General features: G+C 48.2%; 1 protein-coding gene across 1 annotated transcript; it reads left to right on the top strand.

The window, feature by feature from the left end:
• The first annotated feature begins 219 nt into the window (after positions 1-219).
• Positions 220-1,593, top strand: LOC133805582 (BURP domain-containing protein 3-like). Its single transcript, XM_062243762.1, has 3 exons — positions 220-261; positions 397-517; positions 689-1,593. The coding sequence occupies exons 1-3, from the start codon at positions 220-222 to the stop codon at positions 1,555-1,557; spliced, it is 1,032 nt and encodes a 343-aa protein (XP_062099746.1). The 3' UTR covers positions 1,558-1,593.
• Positions 1,594-25,454: the final 23,861 nt, after the last annotated feature.

Here is a 25,454-nt window from a genome sequence, read left to right on the forward strand (position 1 = left end):
CAGGAAAGTTTCTACGTAGTATGTTCTTTTTCCAAGAATGTTACATTTACAAATAGCCACACCAACCATATATACCACCTGAGAATCCAAGAGTTGTAAAGCGGAGATGCCTATAGAGCTAAACGCAGTTCAACTTCCTATATAAGTGAATTCAATAGTTTCATTTTTCATCACACCCTTACTACCTCTAGCTTTATCAGTACATATTTGTTAATCATCATGGAGCTACGTTTACTTTCACTAAGCTGCATTGTCTTCTATGTGAGTTTTATCTACACATTGTTTGTGCATTTTTTTTAAAAAAATAATAATATTAATAACTTTTGTTAAAAATCAGTTCAAAAAGATTATTAGCTACTTATTATTTTTCATTTTAAATTTATATATGGTGCGTAGGTCGCACTGGTTGGAAGTTCATTGGCTTCAGTTCAGACAGTCGACTGGGTTGAATCATACTGGCATTATGTCTCGCCAAATATTCAGTTTCCAAAAGCTCTACGCAATGTTTTACAGACAGGTAATAACTCAGTTATCAGCCATTCTTTTTCTTTCACTGCAATATTAAATGTTGTAGCAATACTTTGTATATATATATATATATATATATACACGTGAGTTTTATTATCTACACGTTATTATGTAGTCCACTCCACTTATAATGCTATCATATTGAACATGCATCACACAGCTACCCCAATAAAAGGTAAAAACACGTACGAGGGAGTCGGAAAGGATGCTCTTACACAAGCTCATAATAACGACAGCGGCATCTCTCCTGAAGACACATCTTTCGAGTATTCATTAAGCTACAAATATCACTGGTCGAGCTCTTCGAATAAGGATAATAATAATGTCAAAAACAGCTCTGTTCTCAAAGCTTACCACGATCATAACAACGTTTTCTTTAAACAAAAAGCTCTCCACCCTGGTCAGGAATTCACACTCCAATTTCCCGAATCCAAGTGCAATGCCAAATTCCTGCGACGCGAGGTGGCCAACGCCATACCCTTTTCGAGTAACAAGCTACCTGAGATTTTCGAAGAGTTTGGCATCAAACCCGAATCGGTTGAAGCCGAAACAGTCGAAAGAACTCTTCTGATGTGCGACGAATTGGCCATCGAAGGCGAGACTAAGCTGTGCGCAACATCTCCCGAAGCACTGATCGATTTTGGGGTGTCGATTCTGGGAAAGAATGTGGGAGTTTATGCCTCAGAAGTGGACAAGGTTAGTAATAAGGTGGAGAAGTATACGATCGTGAAGTCGAAGAATGGAGTGAAAAAGATAGCAGACAAGGGTGTTGTGTGCCACAAACAAAACTATTTGTATGGATTATTTTACTGCCATGACATCCAGTCGACCAAGGCTTTTTTGGTTTCGCTTGTGGGTTCCAACGAGCGCAGAGTTAGTAAAGCCGTCGCCCTTTGCCATTATGACACAAGGTTTTGGAACCCTCGTCACATTGCTTTTCAGACTCTTAATGTCAAGCCTGGAACTGTTCCCATTTGCCATTTTCTGCCTAAAGGCCACATCGTTTGGGTTCCTACTACTAGTATATAAATATATATATGTACTACGTATGTATGCTGCAGCCACTCTTGCTATGCTTTCCACCACCTTGAAAATGGTATGAAATAAGTGAGTGGAGTGATCATCAATTAATTGTGTAGAGTGGAGTCTTTCTTTTGTGTAATTTCATATATTCACAACAGCTAAAATTGTACCGCTATGTCTATAAATATATATATATATACTACCTACAATCTTTTTAGTTTTATTTCCAGAATTTATTAATTATATTTATTAAATTTGTATCATTTATATAAATAAAAAATATTATATATAAAAAAAAACATCAACATATATATTAAATAAAAAAATTAAACCAAAACACTATAATTTTTTTTTTAAATTTATGTATATATAATATGATAATTTTTTTTAAATAATTTTTTTAATAAAATTTAAGATTATATATTATATAATGGTATTTTATAATATTTAAATTTATATTGATATAAGTATTAAATATATAGTTTTGTATTAAATATTATTATAATAATAATATTTCATAATATTTAAATTTATATTAATATAATTGATAAATATTTACTTTTAAGTTATTCCCCTTCGCCCTTGTCCTCTCTTCGACCTTGTCCTCTCTTCTTCTTCCCACCTGTTTACCGAGATTTTCGGAAACCACACTAATGAATATTAGCTAAGAATAAAGATATGAAATATAAAAGATTAACATAAGGTTTTTTATGTGGTTGAGGCGTTAATGAGCCTTAGTCCACGAGTAAGTTATATTAGAGCTTGGAAAGTCTTTTACAATGGAGTTTCTCTCTATGTTTTGACAGAGTAACTGTATATATGTCGAAGAGAGATCATTTTCTCAGTGTTCTATCGCCTGTATTTATAGGCTCATGGGAACACTGGGTCTGGGCCGGGTACTACTCGGGCCCATCAGAGATATGGATACTCTTGGCTTCTCTGGTGGAAGCCCAATATAAAAGATAAAACATACATAGATTCATGACTAATTAAGGCCCAATAGGGTGGCCCAAGAACTATATTTCGCCCAATAAAACGGTGATTTTGGTCTGGGCACTTCGAGTTACGAAGCAGATTCAGGGGACAAGAGCAGTCAGAGTACTTGGCAGTGCAGATCTGAAACAGCGGCGTGCAATCCCGAGGTGGCATTTTCCGCAGGTGAAAAGTGGGGACAACCCCCACGCGTTGTGGGGCGGCTTCAGGGTCACGGATGCTTTTTCTTACCAACCGGGGGCGACCTGATCCGGGTTTGTTTACCTTTGTCCCTTTTCGTTTACCATGGGCCCAGACCGTTGCCAGACTCCGGGACCGTTTTACGTATACTTCAACGGGATTCTGAGCTCTGTTTTGTCTCCCGGACACCGTCCGGGCCCAGAATCGCACTAGGGCCGTGCCCCTTGGATATTCCAGTACCAAGCGGGCTTGGGCCGGGCCCACATTCGAACGCCCAGACCATGGGCCTAGACCACCGTCCCGGGCACACGGCAGGAAATGGGGATAACATTTACCCCCCAAGCCTTCGCCTGGGGCCGCCAGGTGGAGGCTTGCCTTGCTCCCGGACGATCCACGGTTGCCTTCCCAGTTCCTGCTTGGAATCGTGGGTCCGTGACAGAGGGCAGTGACGTTGGCCGTATGCTGGGATCAAACCATTTACCAGTGTCCGGGTACGTTTACCTTTGTCTCGCTTTGTGATAGGGGTACACGTGTCACCAGGTGACTGCTGAATGGATGGGTCTCGACCTTGAAAGGTCGCCTAGCCATCTCAAGGGTCGCTAGGCCTAGGCTAGTGTGTCAGCACAGATCTCGAAGCGTCCCATCCGCACGGGGGTCCATCATCAATACTTCTGGGTTGAGGTGGACCGTAGGATGGGGCGACATTTGGCATCCGCCCCTCCTGGGCCATTAGATCGGAGATGGCGAGGATCCAGCCTGAGAGGGCTCATAAATGCCCCTGCACGATTCTGGACCGTCTGATGGGGAGACACCTTTCCGTTGGATTAGAGGCCAGGATTTAGGCCTTTATAAATACCCCAGAGATGCTCATTTGACAATTTTACACTCTCGAGCCATCTTAAGAATTGATCAGCTTCGCCCAAGATTTGCATGTCCGATATCGCCGGCGACATCCACCATTGTCTGCTAACTCTACGCCGTCATTTATTCCCCACGGCCCCAGCGTCTGCCCATCCGCCTGAGAACTCATCCTGTGTCTGTCCTATCGACGAATTGCTGAACCGGCTTCACCATTACAAGAAAGAAGTTCTGTCGTTCTTACCGTCGGACAACCACCATCTTCTACGGCCAATAACTCACAGTAAGTCCTTCTGACCTTCTTGATGAATATATGAACTTAGACTTTCTTTTAATTCGCATGTTTAGGCTGCTAGAATCTGATTACGTTTAGGAGTTGTTAGGAAGGCCGCCTGGCTCGGGTTGCTCCGTATCTGGATGCTTCCCGGACAGATGGCAGAGCCTTAGTAGCTCTTTTTTTTGTTCCCGATCAGGGTCTCGTGGTTCCTTGGCGATCCCGGACCCGATCCGAAGGGGCTCCAAGTAGTCCTTAGGAGACCCCTCGTACCTTAACCGACTTTCTTGGGTTTAGGTACTAACTGCTTGGCTTTCTTTCTTTGTTCCCAGATCATCAACTATGACAACAGGCGTCACACTCCACTCCGAGGAAGAAGTCAATAGGGCCCTTGTCGTCATCCCTGGGTCCCGGACACCTACGGGAAACAGGTGGGAAATGGACGTGGTGCCCAACCTGTTCCGGAATTACCGGATGATGTACCTCCTGGAGAAGCGTCTGGGCATCTAATCCACTCCCGGACTTTTCCACAGCCGCATGGCCAGGATTGAGGAGAGGGCGCACACGTCCATAGAAGGGTTCGGGGCCTGGAGCACCGGCCACATCAGCGCGGGAGCCACGCTCCCGCTTCACGACTATTTCGTGCGGTTCCTGACGTATGTGGGAATCGCGTCGTTCCAGCTCTTGCCGCAAGCGTACCGGCTACTCGCGGGATGGCGAGTGTTCTGCATCGTGCAAGAGATCGCGGAGCCGACCCCTACGGAAATCTTGTATTTCTATAAGATGGAGTCACAGGTCAACATCAAGGACAAGACCTTGGACAGCTTCTACAGACTAAAGCCGCGAGGTAGCTACCCCGTTCCCACCAGCTCCTAGAAGCATCCCCCGGACGTCCGTCATTATTGGTTTATGACGTCTGGGTTCTTCGTGGAGAAGAACCCTACACTGCTGCTGGACTTCCAGCGAGTGGGTAAGTGCTTCCCCGATCCTTTTTCTCTTTGTTTTTATTCTCTTTTTCTCCGTTTCTCATCATGTTCTTCCGGGTGGCAGGACCTTTCGCTCAAACTCCCCTCACCAAGTTCATCATGGAAAGGAGGAAGTTTTACTCCGGGCTGAGCGCGGATGACCTGGACGTAGGTGGCTACGTTAACACGGACAACCTCCGAGTGGTCGGGATGCTCACGGCCACCCAAACCATCGTCATCCAGAACTTTCAAGGCATCGCCTACGAGAAGAAAGTCGCAGTCCGGGAACAACTGGCCTTGGACCACATCACAGAAGTGGAGAAGGCAGCTCGAGCTGACGCGGCCCAGCGAAAGGACCAGGCCCAGACGGAGGCAGCCTCTTCAAAGGAGTTGGAGGAGCTCTTCGAGGATGCCCTACCGAACACGGGGACTCCCGGGGCTAGCGTATCGGGGTGAGGTAACTCCCCTTTAATCTTGACTTATGCTCCCCAAGTTGGGGACTTAGCTAGGGATAGGCTAGTTCCGAGGCCCCGCGTTCGGGGTTGACAGGGAGACGAGACCTTCGATTCCAGTCCCCGTAGGCTCGGAGGTCCTTATGTTTTTATCCGGGTTCCTTCACTACGGGAATTTCCTGAACCTGGACGACATGGGGGACCGAGTCCATTCCTTCACTTTAGAGGAGTTGAGTCGCGCCCGGGGCATAGATGAGGGTTCATCCCGAGTCATTATTAATTTTGATGATATTTATTTTCCTTTTTCTTTTTTGTTTGGTTTTCCATACTAATTCCCTTTTCTGTGCTTTTGCAAGAGACTCCGGCATGTCTACTCCCGCCAGCGAAATGAGGCAACTCCTCAAGGACAGGGCGACCAGGAAAGCCAATGAGGCGAAGGGCCCGGAACCCAGCCTCAACAAGGATGTGTCCGGGACGGAGCTTCGTCCCGGTGGGGGAGCCCTTGCCGCGGTCCCCATTCAAGCCATGGAGCCGGCTGCAGTCTCCGGCCCCGCCCAACACCCGGTGATAGACCTGGAGGCGGGGTGTTTAGCGGGCAACCAGAACACTGGGAAAAGAGGCCTGGAAACCAGCGCTGAAGAGGCCAAAATCGGGAAGAGGCCCCGGATAAGGCGGGCTTGCTCGGCCGATGAGTCACAGGCGAGAGTCGGCTCGCCGCGAAAGAGATCCCCGCCGCGCCAGTCCTCCCCGTACGCCCGACTCTACTTAAGGAGGGGGAGGCTGTTGTGCGGGAGGAGCAGTCCCGGCTGATCAACCAGACCTGGGAAAATGGTCGAGGCTGGAGGGACGAAACATACAGGGCCCTGACGATCCGTCATCATGTAGAATTTGCGGATCGTTCGGCAGCGTTCAGCGCCCCTCAGTCAATTGTGGATCGGCCAGCCGCTGAAACGGGCTTCCGCCCTAAGCTCGGGCAGGACACGGCCCCCTTGGTGGCGGACCTGTTGGACCAGGTGGGAAATACCATGTCCAACCTCCAACTCAAGCGGTACGCCACGATAGCCAACCCGGACGTGCTGTTCATATCCTAAGCTCTCCGCCATCAGGCCACCGCAGTAAGTTTTACTCGTCTTTTTCTTCCCCCTTCTTACTTGTTAATAAGGATTTCTCCTAACTTTTCTTTGCTCTAGGTTGACCTGTTGTCCCATCAGAGTGCCCGAGCTGGCCATGAAGATGGAGACGGCCAAGCTGGAGCTGGAGGCGGCCGCAAATCAGAGGGAGGCCGCCAAGGAGGCCCTTGCTAGGGGGACTGCCCAGGCGGATCGCGAGGAGTTCGACCGCGTCAAGGCCGGACTAGAAGAGGCTTTGTCCCGGAAGGAAAAAGAGGTCGATGAGAGGGCAACACTTCTGGAGGCGGTCGTGGCTCAGTCCGTCCAGGACAAGGAGGAGATCCAGACCTTGAAGGCCCGGGTCTGCGAACTAGGCAATTCTCTTCTCGAGGAGAAGGCGACACACAAAGCATTCCGCCGCGAGAAAGAGGAGGCAGAGGGTATGTTGGAGGTCACCTTCGAGGAGGCCATTTACATGGCTTGGTGCAAGGACAAGAGTATGAACCTCCTGGTCTTCCCTGATCCAGAATCAAAGCTGGCCGAGTTCGAGGCCAAGGAGAAGGAAGACGCGGAGCTCCTGGTGGATGAAGCATAGGCCCAGATCCTCACCTTGTCTCTTTTTCTTTGTAATTTTGCAACTTGTTCGAACGCGTACGCGTCCAAAACACTGTTATTTTCTCTGGTTTATATATATATATTTCTTTTTGTTCTTCCGAGTAGAAATTTCATTTTATTGCCGCGCCTAATTGATTGAGGGTTGGTCCTGGTTCCAACAGCCTGGACTAGACCAACTGACTAGCTTGTCGAGTTTTCAGACCTAACTGCCAAGTTTTAATCCCGGCTCCAACGGCCAGGGCCAACGGGGGCTGAGTTTATTTTGGAAACTTGTTCTCCCTTTATCAGTTGTAGGCAACGGCTTTGCCCTCGGGCATACCGGATGCTTCTCTCTCCCGGACATCACTCGTCCGGAGCGGGACGAGCCTTGGGCTCGGTACTTTTTAATTTTATACCCCCGGACATCGCTCGTCCGGGGTTGACCGGCCTTAGGCTCGGTCCTTTTAACTTTATACCCCCAGACATCGTTCGTCCGAGGTGGACCAGCCTTAGGCTCGGTCCTTTTAACTTTATACCCCCGGAATTCATTCGTCCGGGGTGGACTGGCCTTAGGCTCGGTCCTTTTAACTTTATACCCCCGGACATCGTTACTCCGGGGGGGGCCAGCCTTGGGGTTGGTCCTTTTTAGTTTATACCCCCTAGACATCGTTAGTCCGGGGCGGGACCAGCCTTGGGCTTGGTCCTCTTTAATTTGTACCCCCGGACGTCGCTCGTTCGGGGTGGGACCGGCCTTAGGCTCGGTCCTCTTTAATTTATATCCCCCAGACATCGTTAGTCCGGGGCGGGACTAGCCTTGGGCTTGGTCCTCTTTAATTTGTACCCCCGGACGTCGCTCGTCCGAGGTGGGACCGGCCTTAGGCTCGGTCCTCTTTAATTTATATCCCCGGACATCGTTAGTCCGGGGCGGGACCAGCTTTGGACTTGGTCCTCTTTAATTTGTACCCCCGGACGTCGCTCGTCCGGCGTGGGGCCGGCCTTAGGCTCGGTCCTCTTTTATTTATATCCCCTAGACATCGTTAGTCCGGGGTGGGACTGGCCTTAGGCCCGATCCCACGGGGTTTGTTTCACCTGGACATCGCTGGTCCGAGCCGGGACTAGCCTGAGCTTGCGCCCTGTCGGGTATTTGCCCATACTCGGGATACCCCCCGCAAGTGAGCGGAGACTAGTCTAGGGTCACTTGAGATAGATTCTCATTGTTCGATAATGCTTCTTTATGACGTTTTGTACACGCCGTTATTATTATTAAAAAAGGGTCGCCTTGAGGTGTACATTGTTTACAATGAACATACTAAATTGGAACACGCTCTCCCGACTACTGGTAGTATTTACAGAGATGTTCCGCATTCCAGGCTCGCGGGACATCCAAGCAATCGAGCCGCTTTAAGTGGTATGTCGCGGGGCACACTTCGTGTTGGATCTCGTACGGTCTCTCCCAATTTGGGCCCAGAACCCCCACTCCCGGATCATGGGTAGCAGGGAAGACTCTTCGCAAGACTAAGTCGCCGGTTTCGAACTTTCGGCTCTTGACTTTCGAGTTGAAGTGTCGTGCGATCTTGCCTTGGTACATCTTCATCTGCACCTGCGACTCCTCCCAGATCTCCTCGATGAGATCTAGTGATTCTTGGAGTAAGGCGTGGTTCTGGGTGGGGTCGTACGTATCTCTTCGGTCACACGGAATGGTCGTCTCGATGGGGATGACGACTTCGTATCCATAGACCATGGAGTAAGGAGTATGGCCGATCGATGTCCTCTCGGGCGTCCGGTAAGCCCACAGTACGCGGGGCAGTTCCTCGAGCCATTTGCTCTTGCAGACCTGGATCTTTTTCTTCAGCGTCCCTTTTAAGATTTTGTTCACGGCTTCTGCCTGCCCGTTTGCCTGGGGCCTGGCAATCGCAGAGAAGCTCTTGACGATGTCGTGTCTCTCGCAAAAATCTGTGAAGTGGGCGCTGTCGAACTGCTTCCCGTTGTCAAATACAATTTTGTAGGGGAGGTCGTAACGACACACTATGTTGTTGATGACGAAATCCAATGCCTTCTTGGAAGTGATTGTGTTCATGGGCTCCGCCTCAACCCACTTGGTGTAGTAGTCCACAGCCACGATGGCATACTTCACCCCTCCCTTCCCGGTTGGGAGCGATCCCACCAGTTCGATCCCCCACACCGCGAAGGGCCAGGGTCTAGTCATCAAGGTTATTTCTGTCGGGGGGGCCTGCGGAACCTTTGCGTACCTCTGGCACTGTTCGCATTTGCGGACGTAATCAATACAATCTTTCTTCATGGTCGACCAGAAGTATCCTTGGCACAGGATCTTCTTGGACAGACTGGGCCCGGCTGTATGATCTCCGCAGAAGCCTTCGTGCACTTCATGCATGATGGCTCTTAGTTCCGTCCCGGACACAAACTTAAGGTAAGGCATGGAAACCCCCGGCGATAGAGTTTTCCATCCATTATGACGTACCGGTGGACTTGGTACTGAAGCTTCCTGGCTGCGGCCCTGTCTGTTGGTACCTCCCCGGCTGTCAGGTAGAGGATAAGCGGTCCCATCCATGATGTGGAGTGATCGATGGTGTGGACCGCAGGGGCCCTGATGCTTGGGACGGGGAGGTGGTTGACGGGGACTAGCCCAACCAGTTCTGCTTCGGCGTCGGTGGCCAGCTTTGCTAGTGTGTCCGCGAAGACATTTTGCTCTCTGGGGATCTGGCGGATGGAGTGCCTTGTGAACGCCTACAGCATCTCTCTCGTCTAGGTCACATAAGCTGCCATTCTCTCTCCTTTAGTTTGATATTCCCTCGAGATTTTCCTGACAACCGCTGGGAATCACTGTAGATTTCCAAGTTCACTGCCCCAACCTCCCGGCCAAACGCAGCCCGGCTAGGACAGCTTCATGCTCCGCTTCGTTCTTCGACGCCTTGAACTGGAAACGAAGAGCATTTTGTAACTGATGTCCCTGCGGTGACACCAAGATGATCCCGGCCCTGGCCCCATTCTCATTCGAGGCCCCGTCCATGAAGACCTTCCATACGGGCGTCGCGATGACCTTGGGATCATTGTCTTCCTGAGATACCCCGGAACATTCAGCGATGAAATCGGCCAGGGCTTGCCCCTTGATGGACACTCTAGGGACATAGAATATATCGAACTGACTTAGCTCCATGGCCCACTTCAGGAGTCTTCCCGATGACTCAGGCTTCTGTAACACTTGCCGCAGGGGGTGGTTGGTCAGGACCTTTATTGCGTGGGCCTGGAAGTAAGGCCGGAGCTTCCAGGATCCCATCAGCAGGCAAAAGGTCAGCTTCTCGATCAATGGATACCGAGACTCAGCGTCCAACAATCACTTACTTACATAATACACCGGGAGTTGCGTCCTTTCCTCTTCCCGTACCAGTGTTGCGTTAATCGCGTGCTCTGTCACTGCCAGATAGAGGTACAGAGGTTCCCCATCCACCGATTTTTCCAGGATCGGAGCTTGGACCAAGTGTTCTTTCAGTTTACGAAAGGCTTCTTCGCACTCAACTGACCATTCGAAACGCTGGCTTCCCCGAAGGACGTTGAAGAATGGGATGCACTTGTCTGTGGCATTGGAAACAAAATGGCTTAAGGCGGCTATCCGCCCCGTCAGGCTTTGCACGTCCTTATGCTTCCGGGGAGAGGGGCATATCGATCAGTGCCTTGATCTTATCTAGATTGGCCTCTATTCCCCGGAAGCTCACTATGAAGCTCAGGAACTTCCCGGAGGCCACGCCAAAAGTGCACTTCTTGGGATTCCGCTTCATCCCGTACTTCTGAATGACTGCGAAAGCTTCAGCCAGGTCGTCCACATGCTTCCCGGAAGTCTTGGACTTGACCAGCATGTCGTCGATGTAGACTTCCATGTTTTGCCCTAGCTGGGCCCAGAACATCCGATTGACAAGCCTTTGATAGGTTGCCCCGACGTTTTTCAGTCCGAAGGGCATGACTATGTACCAGTATATCCCCTTATCGGTCTGGAAACTGATGTGCTCCTGATCTGCCACATGCATAGAGATCTGATTGTAGCCAGAGTAAGCATCCATGAAGCTTAAGATCTCGTACCCGGACGTAGCATCCACCATTTGGTAGATCCGGGGCAGCGGGAAACAGTCCTTCGGACAGGCTTTGTTGAGATCCGTGAAGTCGATGCACGTTCTCCATGTCCCGTTTGGTTTCGGCACCAAGACGGGATTGGCCAGCCACACGGGGTACACAGCCTCGCGTATGAAGCTGATAGAAGACAGCTTCTCAACTTCCAGCTTAAGGGCCTCGGCCCTCTCCGTCCCCAAAGTCCTGCGTTTCTGGCGGACCAGGGTAGCGTTTGGGTCAATACTAAACGTGTGGCAGATGATGTTGCGGTCGATCCCCTTCATGTCTGAGTGAGACCAGGCCAGGATATCCTGGTTTTCCTTAACTTGGGCGATGATGGCGGCCCGAACATCCACCGGCAGACTTTTTCCGACTTCGATGATCCGGGTTGGATCGGTGTCACGGATACATACCTCCTCTATCTCGTCCATTGGCTCTAGGACGCGATCATCCCCTATCCTCGAGTCCAGGTCATCTTCTTCCCGGACCACCCTCTCAGCAGGTGGGTGTAACGCCCTGGTTACCCCAGAACAGTTACGGTGAACGGTGGACCAGAAATTTGACCCGCTACCCGAGTCCTTTGGTCAAAAACGTGCTCTAAGTGTAATTAACAGGTTAAGGTGAAAAACTACTAAAAAGGAAAAGGATATTTTCATTACAAACTACTCTATAGAGCTAATCAAAACATTTACAAGTTGTTCTCGGTACAAAATGGTCATTACTGTTTCAAATTTACAATCCCGCCGACCTAAGCGGCAAAATAGGGTAAACCCCCTAGTTCCTCTGAGAACACCTTGGCCGTGATGGTCAAGCGGCCGCATATGTACACATCACCACCTAAGCTCTCCACTCAAGGTTGGGTGAGCTTTTCTTTCCCTTTACCTGCACCACATAGCACCCATGAGCCAAGGCCCAGCAAGAAAACACAATAAAGCATGATATAATATTAACAATGATCATAATACTCATCCAGGACTATCAGTCCCAACAAATAGGTGACTATCGTAAGAGTCACTAATACAGGGACAGCACCCTCCAGCCATGTGACGATAGGGTCACCAGGCTTAACAGATAAGTGAGCCTTTCACAAGTTTGAACAGGATAGGTGTATGGTGATTAGTCACCAACATAACCTTCCTCATGACTTACAGTCATAAACCCTGGAACAGCGTTCCCTAGCCGTGTGACAAGCAGTCACCGGGGCCATATGCCCTGGCTCTTAATGACTGGTCTTAAACCAGACAAGCGCTTATAAGTTCATCGACCTTTGGGTTGGTCCAGTGTTAATACCCAATATGAGTCATTCTTTACTGATATCGATTAGATCTAATCTTCATTTGGCTCGGCGTTCATGACGCTATGCCATTTCTGACTCTTAGGTCAGTATCCCTGACTGGTCAGTACATATACAAGTATACAACATGTTAGAGAATTTTTTTTTTTTGCTCAATGGAATAATGGAAAAACCAAATACAACTCTATGCAAAAATACAATGGACAAGATAATATTGATTAAATAAGTATTACAACTCAATTGCTCAAAATACAAGTAAATAAAAAGATGTAGAAGAAGAAGATTACAAACTCAATACTATAACAATACAAGTAAATAAGAAGAACAAAAGAATGAAAACACAAACAAACTCTCACACAACCAAATGTAGAGTAGTGGGGATCACCAACTTGAGAAAGGTTCAAGACCTTTGTCCAAAAGCTTATTTCCCCCTATTCTCTAAGCACTAAGGGATCTCTCTAGGAAATAGCTCTCTGGAATTATCAAGCCTTTTGGTGTATTTTTCAGCCAAGTGCTTTGTGGATGAAAAATGGTGTGTCATACAAGTGAGCATTAGGCTCCTATTTATAGAGTTTGAGATACCCCTTTGAATTTCAAATTCCACCAACCCCCATGGCTGTTACCAATGTTTAATTGGATGTTTTATGGAATTAAAATTGAAATTTGGGAGTTACTTGGCTGTTGGAAACGTTCAAAATTGGATAAAAACCGAAATTCAAAGAAGTTGTCAGCCACTAGGGTCGCGGCGCTTGTTCCAGGCGCTGCGGCGCTCAGTCAAGTTCAGTAACAAATTTTTTCAGTTTTTTCCAAAACGTTCAAATTTATTCCCACTTGATTTTGTAACTTCCATACACAATATGAGAGTTAAAATCACATCTCTATCAGTCATTTCTCATATGGCTTTATGAAATCCAATCTCAAATGTGTAACATATAATATACACATTATTGGATAATATTTGGGAGTTACAGATTTGTAACTGATTTTGTAACTCCAAAATATGTCACATTTGGACACACACATGTGTCCAATTTTGTGACTCTCAATAATATGTTACAAGGTGTAACAAATCACATTTTGTCACATTATTTAATCTAATATTATATTATATGAAATAATATAACACAACATTCTCTAGCACATAATATGCAATCCATGTCCACATTTATCAACCAACATGCCTCAGTAATAATCACGCATGTGACATACATATACAGGGTGCAGTTATGTTCATACACTGTTTTCTTATCTCAGATTCGAGCAAGAAAGATTAAGAGAACGACCCGTGAGAATGATCAACCTTTAGTCCTTTAGCAGTCACCTAATCATAACCAAACACGGGACATCATTAATAATAATGATCAACATAGGTTTCCACACCAATATCTAGCCTCCGGAAGATCAATCCTAACTAATCCAAGTAGTAGGAACACTCCTGAGGCCTATAGCTAAGTTCTCGGGGTCAAAGCAAGCAAACGGGGTGAAAAAAGGGAAAGGGCTGCAGCCCTGGCACCATGGGCCGCGGCCCCCAGAAATCTCTGAAACAATCGCCGCGGTGCCCAACACCAAGGGCCGCGGCGCCCAGCCAAAATAGAACCTCCCTTTCTTCCTCTTCGAACCAGGGCCGCGGCCCCCAACCCTGGGCCATTCCCAAACGTGTTTTCAACTTCTCCAAGCTTCCAAAATCATACCTAACCATCCCCAATCATCAAAACAAGGTTCCCAAGCTTCCCAAAACACCAAAACCCTCAAAACCCAAGGTTCAAACCAACCAAAAACTCAACAATTCACAAAGTCCAATTCAAAGCTTAGAAACTCGGAAAACTCAAAAATTTAAACTTAGATTACCTTTGATCGGGTTGTTTTCGGTCAAATCCTTCAGTTAAGAAGCTTCTAATCTTTCCTAGGATCGCTATGCCTCGACCCTCACTTGATTCCGACTCCTAGAACTCGAGATATCTTTGAAAATGCTCAAACAGTAAAACGGACTACCGAAAGGGAGAATGAGAGGTTTTCTAATCGTACGTTCTCTCTGACAGCTACTTCAAGCTTAAGTAACCTCAAATAAAACCTAATGCTCGGGGTCCCAAAAATACCCCCAGGGACATTATAGTCAAAACCTACGAAATTTCACCCTGATCTCAAATATTCCCAATTTATCATCAAATAAACATTTCTACTACCCCAAAATTGACCCCGTTATGACAAAACCGCTAATCCATTATATATGACCGTCTCCTGCCGAATAGCTCGAATATATCTCCATAATAATGGAATCTCATTCACAAATCAAGTTATGCACCCAAATACACATATTCACCCTCAATGGGCCAAATTATCAAAATAGCATAGTTATTCAAATGTAGACCCACATGCACGCATATAACATCATATCATAACATAATTCACATATACATGCATAATATCATTTAATGGCATAATTAAGCAAGTATGGTCCTCCCGGCCTACTAATCTCGCCATTAAACCATACCGGAGAATTTGGGGAATTACAGTGGGGGAGGAAGCGGGTCGATGAAATCTTCAATGGGCTCTTCCCGGACCATATATCGGTCGGGCTGACACGTGGTAGCACTCTTCTGATCTCCCCGGACGGTGCCCACCCCTCCGTTGTCGCAAGGGAACTTCATACAAAGATGACGGATGAAGGTGATGGCCCCGAATTCTACAAGAGTGGGCCGGCCGAAAATGACGTTGTAAGTGGTGGGGCAGTCCACCACTACAAAGGTGCAGAATTTGAACGAGTGCTGCAACTCACTTCCCAACGTAACGGGCAACTGGATCTTCCCCATGGGGAGAAGAGCGTCTCCATTGAAGCCGTAAATCTTGGTTGGGCACGATGCCAGATCCGCTTCGGTCAAGCCAATGGCGGTGAAGGCGGGCTTGAACAAAAGGTTGACGGAGCTCCCGTCATCCACCAACACGCGGGACACCAACTTGTTGGCGATTTGCGCATCTATGACCATCGGTTCATGGTGCGGGAAGTGGACATTGCGGGCGTCGTCCTCCGTGAATGTGATGGGGAGGTTCATCAACTTTGGGCACTGATTCGGGGCCTGGACAAGGGCGCATACCTCCTGATCACGGTCCAGTTCACTCAGATAGCGTTTTTGTCATTCCTGGACGGTCCTCCCAGGTGAGGTTCGCCCGAGATAGTGGCCACATGCCCATCCACTCGAGGGGGTGCGGCCCCAGATGGGTAAGGCATTCCGGGGCCAGGAGCTTGCGAGACAGGGGCCCCCTGAGGGGCCTGCGCCATCATTCCCTGCACATACCCTCCCTGAGGCGGGTATGCCCTGGGCGCTCCTCGAACCGTGGGTAGTCCGGGGCCTGCTGACAGGCCCGGGACTCCCACAGGCATCCTGACCCACTGGTGGAGATGCCCCAGCTTGATGAGATTTTTTATCTCGTCCTTGAGCTGCTAACATTCTTCAGTGGTGTGGCCTACATCCTTATGATAGGCGCACCTTTTGCTGGTATCCCTCAGATTCCTTCCTCCCTTGAACATGGGGCTAGGCTTCCGATAGTGAACCGCCCTTTCGGTGGCCAGGTAGATGTTCTCCCTAGTGTCTACCAGATTGGTGTATTCTGAGTATTGGGGCTCGTAGCCCCTTTTTCCCTTCTTGACTGGCTCGGGCCGGTTCTGGCCTTTGCCAAATCGCTTCACCCGGGAGGGGTTCACGCTTGCTTCTGTCACTCTCGCCTGTGACTGTTGGGCCCCGACAAGGGCAATGCTGTGCCCTGCCGGTGCGTCTCTTTATCCGGAGAAGTGAGTGGATTGGGCCGGGGCATACCCTGAAGCGACAGGACCGTACACCGTAGGGGTGTAGGTGACTCCGGGCGTGACGGCCGGTCTTGGGACGATCGGGGGCGCGACATAGGACTGCGCCGAGAACTGCACCCCATACCACGGGAACGATTGGGCGATGGGCTGTGGTGCCAGAGGCCACCCAAAAGCCTGGATCTGGGCCTCTTCCCAACTGATAAATCCTTGGGCCCTCCTGATGAACTCTTCCAAGGTAGCTGCCTTGGTCCGCTGCATGTCATCCCAAAGGGGGGATCCCGCCCGGATCTCAGACTGCAAAGCCACCAAGCGCTGTCCGTCGTCCACCTTTGTTTTGGAGGCTTCTTCAGTGAAGCATTGGATGTAGGCCCTCAGTGTCTCCATGGGGAGCTGCTTGATATTTGCGAGGGCGCTGATCTGCATGTCCATCCTCATGGCGGCCACGAACTGCTTGCGAAACGCTAACTGCAGTCCGGACCAGGATTGGATGGATCCCGGTTTAAGTCTCTTCCACCACTCCTCGGCGGGACTACCTAGGGTGATCGAGAAACAGAGGCACTTTTCGTCGTCACTGATGTGGGCCACTGTCATGAGCCGGTTGTATCAGGACAGATGGTCCATGGGGTCAGTATAGGCGGTGAGGCTCGGCATCTTGAACCCCTTGGGGAGTACAACGTCCAAGATGTGCCTCGCGCAGGGCTCTTTATCTTCCTCATCGGAGTCGGTATCCGCTCCTTCCTGCTTGCGAACCAAACGGTCCGTAACCTTTTTCAACGCGGCCAGCTGCTCCATGAGCTGGTTTGCCGCGTCATCCTCCAGGGGGATTCTTTCGCTCCTCCTGTCGTTGATGTTGTTCCTAAGGTCGCCACCTCGGGGGAGAATTTTTTCTTTACGGGCCCGCTCCTTCCGAGCATTCAATCTGTCGCGTAGGTCTATCTGGGACGTATCTCCCCTGAACTAAGGGTATGTCGCTCCTCGCTGCACGGCCGCTCCCAACGGTTTTTGTTAATCGAGGCACTTGGGTGCAAAGACCTTTCCCGTTCGCCTCGCCTTGGGGCGTGTCGGGGCCGTGCGTTTCGCGGCCGCGTCCCCTGCGGATCGATCGGGTGGCCTCGTCCTGGGACGGGGTGCACCCTCTCTTTCCTAGGGAGCGGCCGAGAACGGGTCCCGGCTTTTGTGACAAGGGTGTTCTTTTCTCGAGTCTTTCCACCGACCTTCCTTTTCTCCCTGTCCGGGTTTCCTGGGGCTGGCTCAGGAAACTGCTCTGGGGGAGGGGGGTTGCTTTGCGTCTTCGGGGACCCCGGCTCGGTCTTGCGGAGCGGGCGGTTGCACTCCGGGAATTGGGATAGCTGTAGGATTGGTTTCCGGACCCTGTGCGGTTATGAATGCTTGTAGGGCTTGGAGAGACTCTTGCATCCGCCAATGCACCTCCACTTGCTCAGCGATCCTAGCCTCCTGGTCTAGGACTTGCTGCCTCAGTCTAGTCACCTCCAGGTCCTGCTGGTTGGGCTCTCCTTCGGGGATCCCGGGATCTGCAGCTTTGTCGTGGTACTCCCCCTCATTTTCTTCTTCATAATATTCATCCTCGTTCTCCTCTTCGTATTCTGTCCCACCCTCATAGTCTTGTGATTCGTCATGGTGAGAAGTTTGCGGAGGAGCGTTTTCAGGCGGATTTTGAGGAAGATGTTGGGAAGGCAACGGATCTCCATTTCCCTGCTCCGGATTACTAGGGTCGAACGTTGTGTGTCGTGTGTTCACCATTGTAGTAAAGGCTTGGTGTTAGCACTAGCTTTCTTCAACTCTCAATGAAAGCACCAAAATGTTTACCGAGATTTTCGGAAACCACACTAATGAATATTAGCTAAGAATAAAGATATGAAATATAGAAGATTAACACAAGGTTTTTTACGTGGTTGGGGCGTTAATGAGCCTTAGTCCACGAGTCAGTTATATTAGAGCTTGGAAAGTCTTTTACAATGGAGTTTCTCTCTATGTTTTGACAGAGTAACTGTACATATGTCGAAGAGAGATCCTTTTCCCAGTGTTCTATCGCCTGTATTTATAGGCTCATGGGAACACTGGGTCTGGGCCAGGTACTACCTGGGCCCATCAGAGATATGGATACTCTTGGCTTCTCTGGTGGAAGCCCAATATAAAATATAAAACATACATAGATTCATGACTAATTAAGGCCCTATAGGGTGGCCCAAGAACTATATTTCGCCTGACAAAACGGTGCTTTTGGTCTGGGCAGTTTGAGTTACGAGACAGATTCAGGGGATAAGAGCAGTCAGAGTACTTGGCAGTGCAGATCTGAAACAGTGGCGTGCAATCTCGAGGTGGCATTTTTCGCAGGTGAAAAGTGGGGACAACCCCCACGCGTTGTGGGGCGGCTTTAGGGTCACGGATGCTTTTTCTTACCAACCGGGGGCGACCTGATCCGGGTTTGTTTACCTTTGTCCCTTTTCGTTTACCATGGGCCCAGACCGTTGCCAGACTCCGGGACCGTTTTACGTATACTTCAACGGGATTCTGAGCTCTGTTTTGTCTCCCGGACACCGTCCGGGCCCAGAATCGCACTAGGGCCGTGCCCCTTGGATATTCCAGTACCAAGCGGGCTTGGGCCGGGCCCACATTCGAACGCCCAGACCATGGGCCTAGACCACCGTCCCGAGCACACGACAGGAAATGGGGATCACACCACCGAATGCGTTTCTTCCTCCTTCTTCTCTCTTCTTTTGATTTTTTTCTTCTTATTTTAGTTAAAATATATTTGTTAACGCTGTTTTTCGTCAAACAGTGAAAGAAGAGCACATAAAAAATAACTGATGATGGCCAATTGAAATAAGACAACTCAAACACATGATTTTTACGTGGTTCAGCAGTTAAATCTGCCTAGTCCACGAGTCTCTGTTATTAAACTCAAGATTATCTCTGGAAATTCTTCAGGAATGAATTCTCCAGAATTTTCTCCCAAGATTCAGAACTTCGGTCCATTACAATGGTGCATGACCCCTCTATTTATAGAGAAGGCTGTAGAATACTATCCCACATATTTTGGGTAGTTACTCTTTTTGTGTAATTCAAATAAATGGCTTTGAATGCCTATAATCAGATATAAAAGGAAACGTCCCCTGAAGACCAGGGGACGTATAACTGACCACATAATATCCCACGATTCTTGGGGATTTACAATAATAAATGAGGATTACATTTCGTATAGACATCACTTATATATATTCAAGGAGGTTATCAGGAATCTCCAAGGCTTTAACTTCCCAGGTTTCCCGTCATCTTTCGAGATCGTCTGTGCGTCGAGCTCGGGACCTCTGATCCGGGGTCATCCTTGAAGATGGATGCGTCTCCGGAGCTACCTTTTTCGAGATCATGAACACTCCGAGGTCACCATATTCGAGGTCGTTTATGTCCTGCAGGCTCGATATTTAATCCTGGAGCATATTTCCAACCTCATGAGTCCACTTGTTTGCGAATCCAAATTTCGAGGTCATATTTAACATAGCTCGAAATCTGGGTATAACATCTTGCCCCCTCAAAAGTATGTGTTCGAATCCTAAGAGAAGGAAACTTTTGAACTACTTTCTTTTAGAACTGTACCGTCACACTTTTGAAAATGGACACGCGTCAGCTGGGTATTGCTCATTTTTGGTACTTGAGTACCTTGGAAACATGCCCACGATCATCCGTCTGCCACCTTTTCGGCGCCATCTTGTCATTGATTCCCATCCGTCCAATCTAGCAAGGATTTCATTCAACGCCCCGGATTAATCCCCCCTTTTTCCATCTATATATACGAGACCCCATTCTTCATCTTCATTTTTACCTTCGTTCACCATAAGCAAGAAAAAAAGAAAAACGAAACCAGAGACTTCTTTATAAAGTTTCTATTCTGTGCATGTTTTCTCGGCCAAAGAAATTAAGAAACCCTGGTCTGTTCGAGTCCGTGAGTTCTTATTTGCAACCTCTTCTTCAATCGACAATCTCTCTGCAATCGCCATTATTGTGTAAGTATGCAATCTTTGTTTTCCATTTTGTCAGTTTTCATTCATGCTGTGTATGTGTATATACTAGTTTACATCCTTAGCATAATATGATAGGAGGTTTTGATCCGATAGGCTCTTATGCTTTTTAGACTTCCATACTGGATTTACATCACTGGCTTATACCCAGTTTTCATATTTGAGTGAGGTTCCTATTTTCTGGGTTTTGAAATTTTTTAGGCGACGTTTCTTGTACACTAAGTTTTCGGGTAAAAAACATGGGCCTTGACAAATGCACGAAACCCAAGGCTGCTTTTCCTGGTTAACCGCCACTCTCTTTTCCCTTGATTTTCGGGATTTTCAAAAAAATTTCCACTCTCCTTCCTTTCCCGTGGAACGCACGTCATGACTCTTTAATAAGGGTCTTAATATATAGCTTGTTTTGCTCCTTAACCCCGAGATCGTAAGTTCGAGCTCGGAACTTTTGCATGCATGGCCCTCACCATTTTTTCTTTCTCGCTAGATGTCACAGAATCTAGAAAGATGGTGGGGGTCGCTGCTGGCAATCCCTTATGAGCCAAAATCTCCGAGCCCAGAATCGTTGTTCGCCCGGAATCAACGTCGGATAAGAGAATACGAGCTTGCGCGCGAGCAAGAGGACATTCGAGCTCACTACCGCCGCCAGATAGACGAGGTCATAGAGGGGAAGAGGAGAGTTCTTCGGGAGGCCCTCTATCCGGAATCCTATTCAGGACCTAGGCCAATTCCTCTCGATCCTCCATTAAAGGTAACTGTCGCATACTATCCAGGAGAGCTCAAATTTTCACTAATGGGGGAACCTTCTTCCTCGCAGCCGAGGAGAGAAAAGTTTGAGGCCGAGCACTACTGGAGCTCGGTTACCACAACTAGTCAGATAACTGACATCCTGGCTTTCCATGGCCTTAGCCTGTCAGGCTCCTTGAAGTGTCGACCTCCGGTCGACCATGAACGAAGCTGTTTTGCCCCTGGGGGCCGCGACGCCAGTGTGAAATACGCGGCCTGGAGCCAAGAACATATGAGGGTAGGAGCTCTGTTGCCCTTGAAGTCTTTTTTCAAGGACTTCACAGATTTCATTGGGTTGGCCCCGTTCCAACTCAACACCAACTCTTACAGGGTACTGTCTGCCCTGAGGTCCTTATACCACGAGATGGGGTGGAAAGGACCTTCGCCTCAAGAGATCTTGTATCTCTTTTGTCTGAAAAGTAACCCCTCCCGAGCTCGGGGAGGGGATGGCTTTTATTACCTCTCGAGCTATCCCAAGGAGAAGAAGGTCTTTGGAGATCTTCCCAATCATCCGCCTGATTTCAAGAGGGCCTTCTTCTGGACAGACGGTCTGTCCCCGTCTCGACACTACTCGTTCAGGCGGATTCGTAAGTATTCTTGTTATCTTTATTTCTGTGCTCGAGATTTTAGCTCTTAGATCCGTACTTAGTAGAAATATGTTATCTCTCAGCCAATTTTCAGCGTCCCACTCCTGACGATACAATGAAGGAGCATAGAGAGACCCTGCTCCAACTCCCCCGAGGCAGGAGGTCTCTCCTATGCCTTTTGCACAAGGATAAGCTCCGAAAGTGCGGACTTTTGGAGGAGGACCAGTCCACCTTTGACTGGTCCAATATAAAATATGAACACTGGGAGCAGGTGCCCCTGCCCACAGGCGCCCTCCCTCCGAGGAGAGAAACGAGGCCACCACTTCCAGTTCGCCAGAGGAGTTCGCCGTCTGGGAATGAGGCTAATGATGAAGCCTCGAGCTCGGATTCGGATGAAGGTAAAGTCCTCCCTACCTCGAGAATGTGGTCCCCCACCTTACTAAAACACAGGCCCAATAGGTTAGTCTCGTGCCCACAGGATAGATACCACTTCTACATATGGAGTTGGGTAGATGACTGTGTCCATAGGTTTGATAGTGGGCTCGGGAAATACGACACCATGTATACCATGGACGAGGTGTGGAACGGGATAGTTGTTCAGTATGGGACCAACGATTATAGGGACCTTTCAAGGTTATCACCTACATATAGGGAAGGCACTCCCCCCGCCTCCTCTGAAGACGGGGGAATTTCATGGTCCCCAAGCTCGAGCTCGGGGGAGAGTTCTAGTTAGGTTTCTTCTATCATCACTTTATATGTCTGTGATACTGAAACAACTTGTATGCTTCTCTTTTACTGGCTCACTATGTGTTGTCACTTGTGCAGGCAAGATGGACTCCGACCTCGACAACATCATCGATGGTGCTGGCGCCAAGAGGAGCAAGCGTCCCAGAGCGGGGTCGTTTAAGACTGACCAGCCGGGCAAGGGCCCCAAGAGGTCTAAGAAAACACCTCCCCTTGCTCCGTCGGTTTCGAGCTCCATCGTTGCGGCGACTTCCCAGGCCGACGCTTCCACAACGGCGCCGTCCTCGCAGGTCATCGCCTCTGCTGTGGCGCCGACTTCGCTGGTTGGTCCCTCCATTATGGCTGAGTCCCAACCTCCTGTGGTAGGTCAGTCATCCTTAGGTCCGCCTACTAGAAGGCCTTCTGCTTCTCGAGCTCAGAAGCTATCAATTTCCACCCACATGGATGCATATGTGGTCGATAATGCCGCTGGGTCCCACGGATCTACGCTGATCTCGAATGTTATGTCCCGGATCGGCCAGAGCTATCGCAGTCTCGAAGCTCCCCAATGGCAATGCTTAAATGACACCCGATACTGCACTGTTCTCTACGAGAAGAGTATCGATCATACTTCCGCGGTGAGTATCCTTCTATAGTCCTTCCTTTTCTGTTTATAATCACACTGACCTGGAGCTAATGGTGGTTTCTTCCTTTTTCTGGCTCTTGCCTTCACTGCCCAGCTCAACTATAAGCTGAACAATGAGATCCACTCGAGCAAGTCTCATGCTCAGGAGGCGAAGGATCTCCAGCTCAAAGCATACGATGATCTGAAGGTAGCGAATGCGAAGCTTGAGGCAGGAGCCAAGGAACGTGAGGACATGGCCACCGAGCTCAGGAAGCTAAAGACTGAGCTCGAGGAGCATAAGAGGGAGATCACCCAGCTCCAGGAGACCAATAAGAAGCTTGAAGAGGAAAAGGCTACTACCTTCTCCTTCTCGAGCTCCAGCTCATGGAGGATGCAAAGGCTCGTCTCCTTGCTGAGTACAAAGAGAAGAAGGAACAAGCGGTTGACTCGGCCATGTACCGAATGTGGGCCTACAATGAAGATCTGGACACCAGCTTCTTAGGTCCTCACGAGGCGCCGCTTCTTTAAAGGTGGAATGCTCGGCTCGAGAAGGAAGAGGCTGAGCAGCTCGAGAAGGAGAAGGCTGATCAGCTCGAGAAGGAAAAAGCAGCTTGGGACGCCATTTCGGAGGGAGCCCAGGAGGATAGCCATGCTATTCGTCCTGAGGAGACTCCTCTTCCTTGACTTTGATCTCGGGGAAACCATTTATTGGGGCTGCGTCCCCTTATTTCTGTAATTATTTTAATTTATGCCCTCGAGGCTGATACAATTTCTTTAAATATTACTTATATATGCTTTACATTTCTTGGCTCGAAATATTTGGCACATTTTATATTGATGAATTAGTTATGTTTATTTAGTCATACAAACATATTGTGGATTTAGGTTCGAAGCTCAATGCATTCATGCACAGTTTGTTCAAATTATCCGCTTCCGACCTCGTTATTCTTCAAAGTCGGATATTACTTCAACCATGAACCCAAAAGTACTTATATGGTATGTAATGTGGATGATTTGGTTATATCTTTTTTGCTTAGTCACTTTTTCTCATCCTCGGTTTTTGCTCCAAGGTTAAGAGTTCGAAACTATTTTCTTTAAGATATTCCAGCCTCGATTTCGAAATAGGTTTAGGTTCCTACTTACCATTGATTAGAGTTTTTTTTTTGGCTGGTTTGTTCCAAACCTGTTAAGTTTGCACATCTGGTTAACTCCAAACGTTTTCGGTTTTTGATAATTCGGTTATGTCCGAACTATCTCAGCTCGCGTATTTGGTTATATCCAAGGACTTTATATATTTTTGATAATTCGGTTATGTCCGAACTATCTAAGCTCGAGTATTTGGTTACATCCAAATACTTTATATGTTTTTGATAATTCGGTTATGTCCGAACTATCTAGGCTCGCGTATTTGGTTACATCCAAATACTTTATATGTTTTTGATAATTCGGTTATGTCTGAACTATCTAGGCTCGCGTATTTGGTTACATCCAAATACTTTATATTTTTTTTTGTATATGTTATTTTATTTCTTAAGCTGATGGTATATGTACCAATGTTGCCCCCTTAATATCCTATGAGTGTGACCATAGGTTATTAAATTAAGAGAGATTGCAAAAATAAAAAGAAATAACATATTTGAACGAAATGGATCTTTTATTTGATGACATTCAAAAACAAATAAGCTAATACAAATAGAAACTCATGGTTATAGGCAACACTTTTCCTACACTACTGATAGTAAGGTCTAAGGTGTTCACCATTCCATGCTCGCGGTACTAGGCTCCCGTCCAATCTCGCAAGTTTGTACACACCAGGTCGGATGACTGACTCTATCTGTTATGGTCCTTCCCAGTTCAGCCCGAGCACTCCAGCTGTCGGATCTCGAGTTGCCAAGAATACGCGTCTTAACACCAGATCTCCCATTCCGAATTTTTGATCTCGAACTCTCTTGTTGAAATATCTGGTAGTTCATTGCTGGTAGGCAGCGTTTCTCAGCTGGGCCTCTTCTCTTTTTTCTTCAATCAAGTCTAAGGTTTCCTCGAGCTGAGTATGGTTTGAACTTTGGTCGTAAATCTGAGTTCGGATTGTTGGGATTTCGACTTCTATGGGCAACATTGCCTCGCAGCCGTATGCTAGAGCGAACGGGGTATGTCATGTCGAGGTTCGAGTCGTTGTCCTGTATCCCCAAAGGACTTGGGGAAATTCTTCGGGCCACCGTCCCTTTGCTTCCTCCAACTTTTTCTTTAGAGAACTCTTGAGAGTTTTGTTCACAGCTTCGACCTGGCCATTCGCTTGAGGGTGAGCCACTGATGAAAAACTACTTATTATACCGTTCTTTTCACAAAAATTGGTGAATAGGTCGCAATCGAACTAGGTTCCGTTGTCGGATATGATCTTCCTCGGCACTCCGTATCGGCACACGATGCTCTTTACAACGAAATCAAGAATCTTATTTGAGGTTATAGTTGCCAACGGTTCAGCCTCCGTCCATTTTGTGAAGTAATCCA

This window comes from Humulus lupulus, chromosome X (assembly GCF_963169125.1).
Source record: "Humulus lupulus chromosome X, drHumLupu1.1, whole genome shotgun sequence".
Taxonomy (NCBI): domain Eukaryota; kingdom Viridiplantae; phylum Streptophyta; class Magnoliopsida; order Rosales; family Cannabaceae; genus Humulus; species Humulus lupulus.